Below are 13,940 nucleotides of genomic sequence, written 5' to 3' on the forward strand. Positions count from 1 at the left end.
AAAAAATGCTGCTCTGGAAACACTTCTAAAGCCTGCAAACTAAATGCTGCAAACGTTTTATAGACCTTTGCCTCTGAAAAAATACACGTCTTAAAAAGAAATTACTAAATTTTACAGAGTGAAAGGAGATTAAAGGAAAATATTGCATTATTATGATATACCGATAACATTAGTGGTTTATTTGGTCTCAAAAAATGCTGACAGTGAGCATCAGGTTGTGGGACAATAAACATTAAAATTGTGATTTTGTTTAATGAAAAAGTTTGTTTGCCCAGTCATACCTTTTCCATTTTTTTTTAATCTCGTCTCATCTCGTTCTCGTGGACCCAATCGTCTCAACTGTTGTCATGTTGAGGTTTGTTAGCAGCAGCCTGCCATTACTATTTCTGTTTTTGTTTTAGGTGTGAAGGATTGCTGTCATGACTGGAGCTGAGACTGAGGATGATATTCCTTTAGGAGAAAGGAAAACGGTCACAGATTTTTGCTATCTCTTGGACAAATCAAAACAACTTTTCAATGGACTAAGGTTAGGCTTTCATACCTCTTTACTTTTACTTTTATACTTTTAATACTTTTCAATGACTAATTTACTTTATGTTCCTTGTGAGTTGTGTACAGTCATCTCTTGTTTATCATGGTTAATTAGTTCCAGACCCGACTGTGATAAGTGATTTTCCGTGGAGTCGGAACCCTTATTTAGAAATTGAATATTTTTGGAGTTAGACCATAAAAAAACAATTTAGACCTTGCAAATATTTTTAAACATTATTAGAGCCCTCTAGATATGATATAAAACTAATATATAGCAATACACTAATGGTAAGATACACAATATTTAGCACACACTACAATATACTGTTTATAATGATATTTGCCTGATGCTACAATTGGATTCGATTCAATTCTATACACATACATCATTTTCTGAACAATTTGAAATGGATGTGATTTTGTGACCACTTCACTTTGAACGCCCTGTTACACAAATGTCCAGCGGTTGGAGCTCTTGGGATCTAAATTCATAGACCAGGCGTAGCGCACCTGCCCTGTGGCGCCCCTGTGCAACGCCAACAAGGTGTGGCCAGCAATTTTTGTGAGCAGCGCAGTCTGACGCAGCGCCATACAAGCGTGAACTGTTTTAACACTGCCGAGTGTAATCTTAACCAATCAAATGAACGCCTCCTTTAAATGCGCAGGACTGGACTGCGCATCAGAGGCCACTGTCAGTCACTTTATCACCGGGCATGGTGCGCTTTGCCTACGCCAAGAACAGACCAGGTCGGAGCTGGCAAGCTTTCATGAAACTGTCTCTGCGCCAAGCTGAAAATGTGGTCACCTTCCCTGGTGTACCAGCAGACCCATCTCGGCGCAGTCCAGTTTACCAAATTACCAAATTGGCTGTGCACAGTGGTGCACTGGACTAAATTACCACTGCGAGGGCTGCGCCACGCTCCTCCGCCCTGCGCCACAAAATTAGAGCTCCTTTTGTTAATCCTCCTGGAATGATGGCAAACTCCGAATTCATTTGTTTCACAGTAGCAAGTTTTTCACCGTAGCCCCGGAGGTGTGGCGGATGTTAAATGTAGGTACTGTACGTATTACGTCATGTTCTCTGATTGGCTTATCACTGCCAGCATAGTATTATATCCATGTGTCAGTGGGAAGTGGACCAAAATTCAATAAAGCAGGGCTCGACAATAACGATGTACCGATGGCCCGGGGCAAGTTAAAACAAAATTCGGGCAAGTAAATCCAATCAGTGATATTCCTGTCGGGCAAGTGCACTTTGGCATGCCATACTGCCAAGAGTTTTTTTTAAAAAGCGGTTCTTGTTGGGTGTTGGTAAAACACGGACTGCGTAATTCCGGTGGTAATTTGCAAACCAATCCTTGCAAATCTTAAAATGGACCAATCAGAATTGTTTATTTAGGCCGCAGTCCACAGTCCGCGTTTTACCCAAACCCGTTCTTGTTCGCGATCAACCAGTCAGCATTCGTTTGACTAGGAAAACATCTATCATGGCGTCCCTGCCAACATGGTCTAATTCTTCAACAACTTGTGAAGGAAAACAGCAAAAAGTGATGAACCAGTGCCTCCTAAACAAGTATTTTATTAGCGGCAGCAAATCAAATGATGGCACAGGTGAGTGAATCACATTGCTGTGACAATTTGAAGTGGTCACAATGAAACACCACCGATTAGATCCAATACCAAGTGCTGATTTTGCACAAGCTACAAAATCTAGCGCTTCCATTTCTCTGTGTTTTTTTTCTCACCTTTGCTTCACAAATTATTGTTTGACCATTGAGCATTTTTTTCTGGATTAAAAACACTTTACTAGTACACAAATATGTCTATTCAATAATGTTTCATTGTGGTGCACAACTTATAAATATCACTGCTTACTACGACTACGATGTGTAGGGTAGCATGGCTTGCCATGTTAACATACATCTCCACCATTTGATCTATTTAATCATGATCTATGTAGGAAAACAACCACAAGAAATGATAATCATTTAGTCTTTATTTGAGATTCTCATGTGATGCCACAAAAATGAGATGATATCATTATGGCATTATGTCTTTTCATTTTACATGGGGCAAGTTCGGGCAAGTCGTTCTCACCTTAAGGATTCCCCATGGGCAAGTCATTTTTGTTTTTAATGTAGCGCCCTGATAAAGCGTAGCACTGAAATAGCGCCTTGAAATAAAAAAAATTGCTTAAACATGGGCTAATAATGGGCTGTAGTTGACCATGAAACAGTAGTGATTTATTAAGTAATATATTTTGAAAAACCATGATAGATTAAAGTTGTGAAATTTGAGCTGCAATGTGCTGAGGGATAATTGCCATGTGTGGCCTTTCACATATTTTAAGGAAGTACCTCCATTTTGGATTGGGGGGAGTTCACAATAATTAATCCACATGGGAGGCCCTCCCTCTCATTAGTCTAAAAAAATGAATTCTGTTTGTGTTTTTGCATGCAACATATACAATGAAATTTGATGAACTTTATTCACTACCCATCAAGGAGGTCTTTTTACCCTCATCTGGAAGAAGCTGAGAATATTCGACGCCATGCCTTTTTTTCCCCTCTTTACACTGCCATGATGCATATTGGAATTGTGCCACTTGGAAGCAAAAAATAGTAATTGTGTCACTTGAACCTTGTATTTCTGTGAAGCTTCTCAGTCATCCAGGTCATAGTGATCTGAATGGAGGCAACTGGACTTTTGTTTGGTCAAGACGTCCAGCCATCCATCCATCCATTTTCAATGCCACCTGTCCACTCTAGGGTCATGGGGATATGCTGGAGCCTATCCCACCTGACTTAAAGCGATTCATTAATCATTATTAAATCATGAACAATTGAGTAACTTGTAGTGAATGCATAAGATGATCTGTTCTCTCCTATATCCTTAAATCTCCTTACTGCAGAGACCTTCCTCAGTACGGACACAAGCAGTGGCAGTCCTACTTTGGGCGGACTTTTGACGTTTACACCAAGCTGTGGAAATTTCAGCAGCAGCACAGGTTATTCCGTTATTTTTTTTTTCATGTCTTATCTCATGTTTTAAATTGAAAAGTTTTCAGTTTTCAAGGAGCGAGAGTCGTTTGGGTGGTATTACCTTTTTATTAGCATAGCATTCAGAACATGGACTCATGTGGACCCATGTATTTACTCTTTAAGCATTTTAAATTGTTTTTTGCATCTAAAGCTATACAAATTTAGTTTTGCTGTATTGCATGATGTGCACACATATATGTTGATTTTATTTTACTTTTTTACAGGCAGGTTCTTGACAGCCGCTATGGCTTGAAGAGATGGCAAATTGGGGAAGTTGCATCCAAAATTGGACAGCTGTACTACCACTATTAGTAAGTTACACACATTTTTGACAAGCATAGTTTGGTTTCTTTCAAACGTGCATACAATGTTACATTAGAATACATCTTATATTTTGAGTTCCACAATGTACACCTCTACAATTCAACATGTCTATAAAGAAGCAGAGCTTATAATCACGAAGCAATTTGTTTACTTCCTGTATGCAATGTACATGGTTCACATGCTGCAGGAACTTCAGACCACCGCGAGTGCTAGCGAGATAACCAGTTAGCATCAAATGTATTTATTCTAAGCTGAAACTGAAAATTTACCACTTTCACACTGAATGTGAGGACAACTTTTTTTCCCTCAACTGTTTGGCATGCCATGACTGACTTTGACTTTTCATGCAGGGTTGACGTAATGTAATGCAATGTAAGGTAATGTCTCAATGTTTTATTAATTACTGCCATCCAGTGACCAGAATACTACATATCACTTGTATTTTAATATACTTTTACTAATAATAGACCATAGTCCACCCTAATTAATACCTGCAAAAACGCAGGTTGCACACGTCAGAAGGGATTTTCATTAGAAACATCCCCAAAGCAGAATGTTTCCACATGTTTGACAGCAGATATGGTGCTGTTGGCGTCATAGTCTGCATTACTCTGCCTCCAATTACATCACATTAAATTGAGTTGATGCTAAAGAGACAATTTGTGAGTCATTTAGATGTTCATTGAAGAACTTCAGATGGGTCTGTACATATGTCTACTTGAGCAGTCGGACCTCGCAAGCCCTGCAGGTTCACGATCCATTACAGAAATGTGTGTTACTAGTGCTTCTCTAGAGATCATGAACCAGGTCCTCCATTGCAATTCCATGCTGATCCCCAATCCCTAAGAATCATCCTTACCCATCCATTCCATCTTCTACGCAGCTTATCCTCACGAGGGTTGCTGGGGTATGCTGGAGCCTATCCCAGCTGACTTCGGGCGAGAGGCGGGGTACACCCTGGACTGGTCGCCAGCCAATCACAGGACACATATAGACAAACAACCATTCACACTCACATTCATACCTATGGACAATTTGGAGTCGCCAATTAACCTAGCATGTTTTTGGAATGTGGGAGGAAACCGGAGTACCCGGAGAAAACCCTGCATGCTCGTCCTTATCTTGCAAGTGTGATTGACTGTTCATTTGTGTTGCTTCCATTTACTAATTACTGCACCAAGAGTGGTCTCTTGCTGGTGTTCTTGTGGTCCACAGCCTTGTCCCTAAGTTTCTTTTCAAGCTTTTTGGTCTTGCTCGTGGTTTGGGAGAAGTGTTGTTGATTTAAGGTGAATTTGGAGGCTGTCCTCCTTTCTTATTCCATCTGGCTTGTTTTGCACCTTCTCATTCCATGGCCATATAAACTGGGACAGTGGACAATAGTGTATCAGCAGTTTCAAGTTCATGAGCTTGAGCCTTGGCAGATCAGGCAGTCAGGCACCTTAGGCCTCAGAAACTACAGAAAAATTCCTCTAAATCCTGGAGGGACTGACTGCTGCTTCATTGTGACACACCAACTGTGGTTAAGTTAGAAGTTGGAAGGATATATTTGTACATGAAGGTTGTTCTACTTGAAGGATATTTATTTGTAATTGAAGAAATATGTTTCTTTGTATGTGTAAAAGATGCTGTATCTGTCTTTGATAGCTATGTTTTGTAATTGCAAAACAAAATGCCCGAGCTTGTGAATTATATTTTGTATTTGCAAATCGTTGTGAATCGTTGGGGGTTAGTAAAACGTGTTTTGTCATGAGTTGAACACTATAATATGCAGTATCTATGTATGTATGTATGTATGTATTGCGTGGTGTACCATAAATTGTTCTAAAAGTTCATTTTTCCTCAACTTTGACAGCCTGCGTACATCTGAAACAAGTTACCTGAATGAGGCATTTTCTTTCTACTCGGCCATCCGCCAGCGGTCCTACTACTATCAGGTCAACAAAGAGGACAGGTTTGTTGAAAATGTACAGACAAGGTCATATTTGCATATACTAAATTATCATATGACATAATTCTGCATCCTGTTTGTAAGCAGATTAGCCAATCTGATCTGAACATCACAGATCTGTCAGCATATTTTAATGAGAAGATATACAGGTGGTCCTCTGGTTACACTCCAATTCCTTCCGAGACTGCAATGTAAGTCGGATCTGAGACCTAAATGATACCTACAGTGGTGTGAAAAGGTGTTTGCCCCGTCCTGATTTCATATTTTTATGCATGTGTGTTACACTTGTATATTTCAGATCATCAAACAAATTTGAATCTTAGTCAATGACAACACATAATGCAGATTTTAAATGAAACATTTGATTATTAAGGGAGATTAAAAAAAAATCCAAACCTACATGGCCCTATGTGATTGCCCCCTAAAGCTAAAAACTGGTTGCCCCACCCTTAAGCAGTAACAACTGCAATCAAGTGTTTGTGATAACTTGCAATGAGTCTCTTACAGCACTGTGGAGAAATGTTGGCCCACTCATCTTTGTAGAATTGTTGTCGTTCATCCACAATGGAGGCTTTTCCAGCATGAAGCACCTATTTTAATTTTTTTTTACCTGTTTAGAAAATTTGAGGGGGAATTTTGCCCATCATCCGAGTTTGTGAGCTAGTTAACAATGCACTACCTACTGTGACTATGTTTTATTTTTTGATAGTAGTACATACTGTGATTATGCATTAACAAGTACATTGGTGATAATGTGTAATAGTTATTGTATCTTGCCGTATTTTGTTGATTTGAAACAGCATAGAAACACGGACAACACTTACAATGTCTCTCATTGGGATGGCTGTGTCTTCCAGCACGAGACGTGTGCTCCAGTCCTCAGGTAAAAAATACTGACGGCAAACAAGCAGCTTGTTGAGTCTTTGTAGCAAAATCGTGAACTAGGTATCCAGTCTTCTGTCTCTTCCAATTTACTCCGACAGATAAATGTAGTTTTTCGTGTTAGCTGCTTCAATAACAATACTAAAGGGCATTCTGATTGCTGTAGCTTCATTAATATGCAAGTCAGTTATATGGATGGTCACTGCAGGCATTTTTTGGCGTTCTTTATGTTAGGAACCCCTTTTCTCTCGTTAGAATGCACAGAAAAGGGAAATGCATATGTGTTCATGTTTCATTCATTTTGAATGATGGGCAGAATTCCCCCCAAAAAGTGCAGCTTTCTTTTATGGTCATGCCACAACAAAGTCAGGACTTTGACTAGGCCAATCCAAAATCTTCATTTTGTTTTTATTCAGCCATTCAGAGGTGGACTTACTGGTGCGTTTTGTATCATTGTCCAAGTTGGTTTGGGTTTGAGGTGAAGAACTAGATGGCTGGACATTCTCCTTCAGGGAATTCATTCAATTTGATTCATTTATCACAGCAAGTCTTCCAGGTTGTGAAGCAGCAAAACAGCCCCAGACCATCACACTACCACCACCACCATATTTTACTGTTGGTATGATGTTCTTTTTCTGAAATGCGGCGTTACTTTTACATCAGATTTATTGGGACACATATGTACCTTCAAGAAAGTTAACTTTTTGTCTCGTCAGACCACAGACAAAATTGAGACAAGCCTTATTGTTCCTTTTATTCAGCAATAGTTTTGGTCTTGGAACTCTGCCATGTAAGCGGTTTTTGCCCAGTATCTTTTTTATGGTGGAGTCATGAACACTGACCTTAACTGAGACAGTTGAGGCCTGTAGTTCTTTGGATGTTGTTGTGGGGTCTTTTGTGACCACTTGGGTGAGTCGTCGCTATGTTCTTAGGGTAAATTTGGTTGTCCGGCCACTCCTGGAAAGGTTCACTACTGTTCCATGCTTTTGCCATTTGTGGATAAGGGCCCAAAGCTTTAGAAATGGCTTAATAACATTTCCTAGAGATCTCAGTTAAGCGCTGTTATGTTTAACGGGGGGGCAATGACTTTTTCCACACAGGGCTATGCATAGGTTTGTATTTTCTTCCTTCCTCAATAATAAAATGTTTCATTTCAGTTGTGTTGTCATTGACATGTTTAAATGTGTTTGATCTGAAACATTTAAACATGCAAAAAAGTAAGAAAACACCACTGTAAATGAACACCTGGGTCAGTCAGTTTGGTTGTCTTGCACACAGGGAGGTTTTACAATGAGTGAGAGCCAGGCTTAATTGGAGGAGGAAGTCTGAACAATGAGAGCACAACACTGCTTCGTTATCACCGGCCATTTCATAGAAGCCGCTACTTTCACATATTCAAAGATGCTTTCTTCATCCTACACAATGCAGCTGGTGTCGGTTTCTTTAGTGTGTCTTCCGATGTTTAATTCCACTTTTCACTATTACACGCTGCCACCAGACGAGTCTGCTTCACTGCCCTGGGAGTCATAGTGGAGATTAAACTTAAATAGCTAGCTGACAAGAAGAAAAGTGACATTGTCCTTCCTCCCAGTCTGCTAATGCATTAATTTGCCGCACTCTTGTAATGGTTCTCTTTTTGTACAATATGAATACTTATAGTATATACCAAATAATCAAACAGCAAAACCCGAAGCTCCATAAACCAATGACCACCTGTAAATTTTCCCTTCACAATTCCCCCATCAACCTCATAAATTAAATAAGTTCTAACATCAGCTGCATGACTATTACTTGAAATATCGTAGTTTTCCATACCTAACCAAAATGTCTTCTCTTCTTTTAGGCCAGAATTAGTTGTGAAGAAGCTTCGATATTATGCCCGCTATATAGTGGTCTGTTTACTGCTCAACAAGATGGACCTAGTTAAAGTTTTGGTCAAGGTAAGAAAGACAAATAAACCAAAGCATCCTGTGCTAGTGTGAGATAAACAAGATCAACATTGCCATGACTTATGTCTTAAATTCACAAGTTTTTCTCTGCTCAAGTCTCTGCTTTTCTTTTGATGACGGCTGCAAAATAAGCCAAAGAAAGATGCAAGTACCAACTTTTTGATAAAGATGCGAAACACTACTGAAGTCAAGAAATAACTCATGGCAAAACACAAAGGTGGCGTCTGGGTTGATCTTGCTGCCGTGTCGTGTCGGTGCCAACATGTCTTCAGTGAAGGATGCATTTAGAATTGTTGCTTGCATATGAGACGATAAAAACGTGTTTTTGAAAAACAGGGAACAAGAACTACAGAGTCAGCTTAGCTTAGCTGACTTCCTGTTCCTTTAATCATGTGTTAGCAAACCGATACAAATACTGATCACATTGATGAGTGTAAATGTTTATATGTACTGGTGGCTACATTAGGGGTCACCAGATGCTGGACATATACTGTTGTTCCGTTTCTTAGCTTAGCTGTTAAAACAATCAATCAAATAAAGCCTCATAATTTTCATGCGGCAAACTTCAGGAGACTTTTATGATAGGACTTAACAAGAGAATAAGTCATTGAAACCCTACCTGTGTGGACTCCTTAGCGGCAGACCACTCCTGGTGGGAGATGGATTTCCCAAATGTTAAAAACTATTATACTACCAAACCATAGAGTTGGCAAACGTTCACTAGCAGTGCTAATTAAAAAAGTTGCCAGTCTGTTTTAGATGACCTGACTTCAATTCCTGTGTTCGTGTCAATAAGATGTATTTATTCAAGCTTTATCAACGACAAATCAGTGAATGTTATGACAAAAAAAATGCAGGGTTTTTGTAGTTCTGTTATATTTTATTACTAGCCAAAGTTGACTGAGTGAGTATACCTTAAAACGGGGTGGGCAAACTATGACCCCATGGCCACATCCGGCCCACTAAGTGTTTGAATACGGCCCGAACGTTCTTTCCAAAGTATTTAATTTAAATTTAACATGCAACCTGGCATCATGGCTTGAGCCAACCTTTTGATGGTTTAAGTAGCTGTTTTATCAATTATTCTATATTATTTATTGTTATTTGATGTGGTCTGCTGTTTACAAAGTGCTCCTGAAAAAAAGGGACTCAACACACACACTTTTACAGATACAATACTTCCAGGTGGACTGTTACGTGTAAAAAAAAAAAAAAAAAAATATATATATATATATATATATATATATATATATATATATATACACACACAAAAATTTTGATAAAGCAATGCGGCCCGTGAGTCAAAACATTTGCCTACCCCTGCCTTAAAACTAGGGATGTCCGATCGGCCCGATATCAGCATAAAAATGTGACATTGGCATCTGATTTTTTTCCCGTTCATGAAAACCGATATCAAAAAGATGCTGTATACAACACATGTGTGTTCATTCCCCCACGGGAGGTATGTCATGTTACATACGTATATCGGTATCAGCTGATATCTGTATCGGCTGATATCAGAAATTGACAATTGGACATCCCTACCCTAAAAGTTAAAAAGCTGTTCTTATATTTTTTGAAACACACATTTGTCCCTGGTCTCTTTGACTCAAACCTGCAGGAGTTATCTGAAGAAATCGAAGATTATACGCAACGATTCAATACTGAGGATCAGTTGGAATGGAACTTGGTTTTACAGGAGGTGGCGTCTTTTGTTGAGGTAAGGACCCCCAAAAAAAAAAAAATGTTAACATTTTTTCTTTTTTTTGCTTTCTTCCCATGAAATGAATAGCGGCATAGTTTCAAGAGTGTAACATTGCAGATGACACCCAATCAGTGTTGATTCATGTCCAAGAAAAACACTGTTAACTCATTTAGTACGGCTGTCACCATTACCAACAGTGAAATGTGGTCCATTAGTGTATATTGATATCTATATCAACGATCTGGATGTGGCATTAGTCGCCATTGTTCACTACTACAACACAGGAAACTAAATACCTAGTCAATGAGTGTTCCTGACATTCTTACAAACACTGCTTCTGAGAATTGCAAGTCTCAAGCTCAGCCCTCAGCTTCTGTCATTTGTTTGATGTGGCCCTAATGAGGATAAGCAGCATAGAAGATGGATGTTTTGGTAGTTACAGCATAGAATTCCTGTTTACGACCTTTTAGATACAGTTTTTTACATTAGTATCGGTATTCGTCAGGAAGGGGATCTGGAATATAAAGGGCTTAAGCCAAAAATCAGTATGCAGATAAAAAAAAAAGCTCCACTGTGGCGACTCTGTAAGGAAAAATCAGAAAGAAACCAACAAAAAGAGCCCCCTAGACATCCTTTACACTCCTATTACCCAATATAGTAGACACAATAAGAGAAAATAAGAGTCTTGTTTGTGTGTACTGCTGTAAATGTGTTCTGGTGCCAGGGGAGCTGAGTAGGAGGTGGACAGAAATTGACGTAGAGACTTGTGTAGAATACTTCATGTCATCAGAAAAAGTCAATTTATTCATTAATTAAGGTAAATTTGCTTAAAAATGTATTTTTTTTACAAATAGCCTGTATTCAACCACAAAACAGCATATGACAAAACAGAATATATTTTTGGAAAAACGTGATAGAGTGAAGCTGTGACATTAGAAGTGTAAAGTGGTGAGAGATTACTGTAGTGCAGGGGTGCTCATTAAGTCGATCGCGATCTACCGGTTGATCGCGGAGGTGGTACTGGTCGATCGCTGGTCGATCGCGGTGTGACATTAAAAAAATATCATCCTAGCATCAATGCCGTCACTTGATCGATATACAGGGCAGCCATTCAGATGACAACTGAATGTTGCCCTTCGGGCGACCAATCAAATCAAACAATGTCTCTAAGTGCAGCAGAACTTACGATGTCAGCCTATCATCCATCCCCGTTACTTGATTGACATACAGGACAACCAGTCAGATGACAACTGAATTTTGACCTTTAGGTCACCGCTCATGTGTAAACAACGATGCAAAGTGCTAAGCTAGTCGGCGAATTGCGAGATTTTAAGCCCTCGCTAAAGTTTATGGTCACTAAAATGAATGAAGGAGCTGGACCAAGTAAAAAGGCAAAAACATATCACTTCCATACGGAATGGGAGGTGGACTTTTTTTTTCACAATGTACGTGAACATTTGGAAGTGTGCTTGAGGCTGGCTATCAGCAGCTACTGTCCGGACTATGCATCCCTGGCTGGTTCAATTCAGTGCAAGTCATCAAAGTAAACTCAGGTAATTACAAAAAATGTTAATAGTTAATTATGTGTGTTTTGCAATATTGGCTCATTTGGTTATGTAAGGTACATCAACATACATTGTACGTACAAATAATCCTCAATACATTTGAAAATAAATAGATGTTTTGCATTTTTGTAGTGGGTAGATCATTTTGACTCGGTCATTTTAAAAGTAGCTCGCATGCTGAAAAAGTGTGAGCACCCCTGCTGTAGTGTATACCTGCGTTTTTTTTAAAGTTGTTTTTTAAAAAAAGAACTTTCCTCTATATAGGTGAATTGCAGCTTTGCCCACGGACCGTAGCATTCTGCCACTATGTAGCACCATCTTTCATGTCCTATTCAGAGCACATTATTGATATGATGATCTGGCCTCTTAAGTGTTTACTGCCTGATTTGTGTTTTTCTTAAAACAGGCTGACCCAGTGGTACTACTGAATGACAACAATTCTGTCACTGTCATCAGCTATCGCCTCCAGGAGGGAAGTGTGCCCCCCCTGGAACAAGGCATGGTGGTTGGACAGCTGGTCCTTGCAGATGCACTAATCATTGGCAACTCCAACAGCCAGGTCAACCCCTGCTTCATTTCATATTTTGCAACATAGCAGATATTTATTGGTCTGCTTATTTGTTGGAAACAGAGGTGTAATGCTTTCTCTAATAAAATAAAACTAAAAAGGATGGTAATTAAAGAGGTAGTGATAATGAAAAGGCAATAAAAAGACTTAATTGAGTTTCCACACACAGCAACATTGCCCATTAGTGTAAATGTGCGTGTGAATTGTTTATTTGTGCTCTATAATTGCCTTGTGACCGGTCCAGGGTGTATCCCACCTCCCAGCTTGGAAAGCCTTAAGTGCACCCCCCGATCCTGAACAGGATAATCAGTGTAAAATGAGTAATTAATTTGGCTGGTAAATTTGCCATGTAGGATGATTTCCGTGTAAAATGTGACAATGCATTGCTGTTGAATCTCTAAATGGGGAGTTACATCCCGACGTACCTGCTGGCTACGTGCAAAAATGGGGAAAAACGCACGTGGCCTGAAAGGATCTTCACACCAGCAGATGGCATGCAAGGCCCATAGGAAGAAAATTGGGTTGCAGATTCATTGATTCATTCATTCATTTACTACCACTTATCCTCATGAGGGAGCCTATCCCAGCTGTCTTCGGGCAAGAGGCGCCCTGGACTGGTCGTCAGTCCTGGGCACAGGGCACATATAGACAAACAACCATTCACACTCACATTCATACCTATGGACAATTTGGAGTCGCCAATTAACCTAGCATGTTTTTGGAATGTGGGAGGAAACCGGAGTCCCCGGAGAAAACCCACGCATGCACGGGGAGAACATGCAAACTCCACATGGAGATGCCGGAGGTTGGGATCGAACATGGATCTCTCGTAGCTGTGATGCCTGTGCGCTAACCACTCAGGATGCAAATTAAGCATTGGCCCCTCCCTTGACGGGCGACGTACTCCTCCAGCACACTTACTTCCCCAGTGAGTGAAACATACGACAGGCTTACATGAAGCACACCTAACACACTCGAGTTGCACGCTGCACTCACAATCTAAAAGCTACCAATTTGGCAAGCAGCAAGCATGTGGGTGTCACGAATCACTTGCTCCAGAAGTACAACACACGACCAAACAAATTTCCCAAAAACTTTGCAGCCCGTGCATGTGGTTACATGTACATCTGGATGCAACTCCCACTTTAATGTGAAGTACATTCATCAAATATCACCTGCAAAGTGTGACTACCATTTCCCTGCTGTCTTCAGTGATTGTGTGTTTTATTAATAACTGTTTGTCAATCTATTTTGTATCATTCAAACAAGGGCTGTGTGATATGGACCAAAACTCAAGATATATTTAGATTGAATATTGATATACATCTATATTACCAATACTGTATATGAAGAGCTTGCAACCAAAAGGCGCTAAATCCAATTTTCACTAAGTTGCATGTTTTTCATGAGTTTAATAGACCTCTGTC

At 39.7% G+C, this 13,940-nt stretch overlaps 1 protein-coding gene across 1 annotated transcript in view; it reads left to right on the forward strand.

Annotated features, from left to right (window-relative positions):
• The window catches only part of scai (suppressor of cancer cell invasion), a 34,905-nt gene that overhangs the window by 2,968 nt on the left and 17,997 nt on the right, over positions 1 to 13,940 (forward strand). The window contains exons 2-8 of the mRNA XM_058064211.1: positions 402 to 526; positions 3,443 to 3,538; positions 3,797 to 3,883; positions 5,749 to 5,847; positions 8,570 to 8,666; positions 10,297 to 10,395; positions 12,352 to 12,504. Coding sequence (XP_057920194.1) covers positions 420 to 526; positions 3,443 to 3,538; positions 3,797 to 3,883; positions 5,749 to 5,847; positions 8,570 to 8,666; positions 10,297 to 10,395; positions 12,352 to 12,504 — 738 coding nt within the window. The 5' untranslated portion in view covers positions 402 to 419. The remainder of the gene's footprint in view (positions 1 to 401; positions 527 to 3,442; positions 3,539 to 3,796; positions 3,884 to 5,748; positions 5,848 to 8,569; positions 8,667 to 10,296; positions 10,396 to 12,351; positions 12,505 to 13,940) is intronic.

This window comes from Doryrhamphus excisus, chromosome 2 (assembly GCF_030265055.1).
Source record: "Doryrhamphus excisus isolate RoL2022-K1 chromosome 2, RoL_Dexc_1.0, whole genome shotgun sequence".
Taxonomy (NCBI): domain Eukaryota; kingdom Metazoa; phylum Chordata; class Actinopteri; order Syngnathiformes; family Syngnathidae; genus Doryrhamphus; species Doryrhamphus excisus.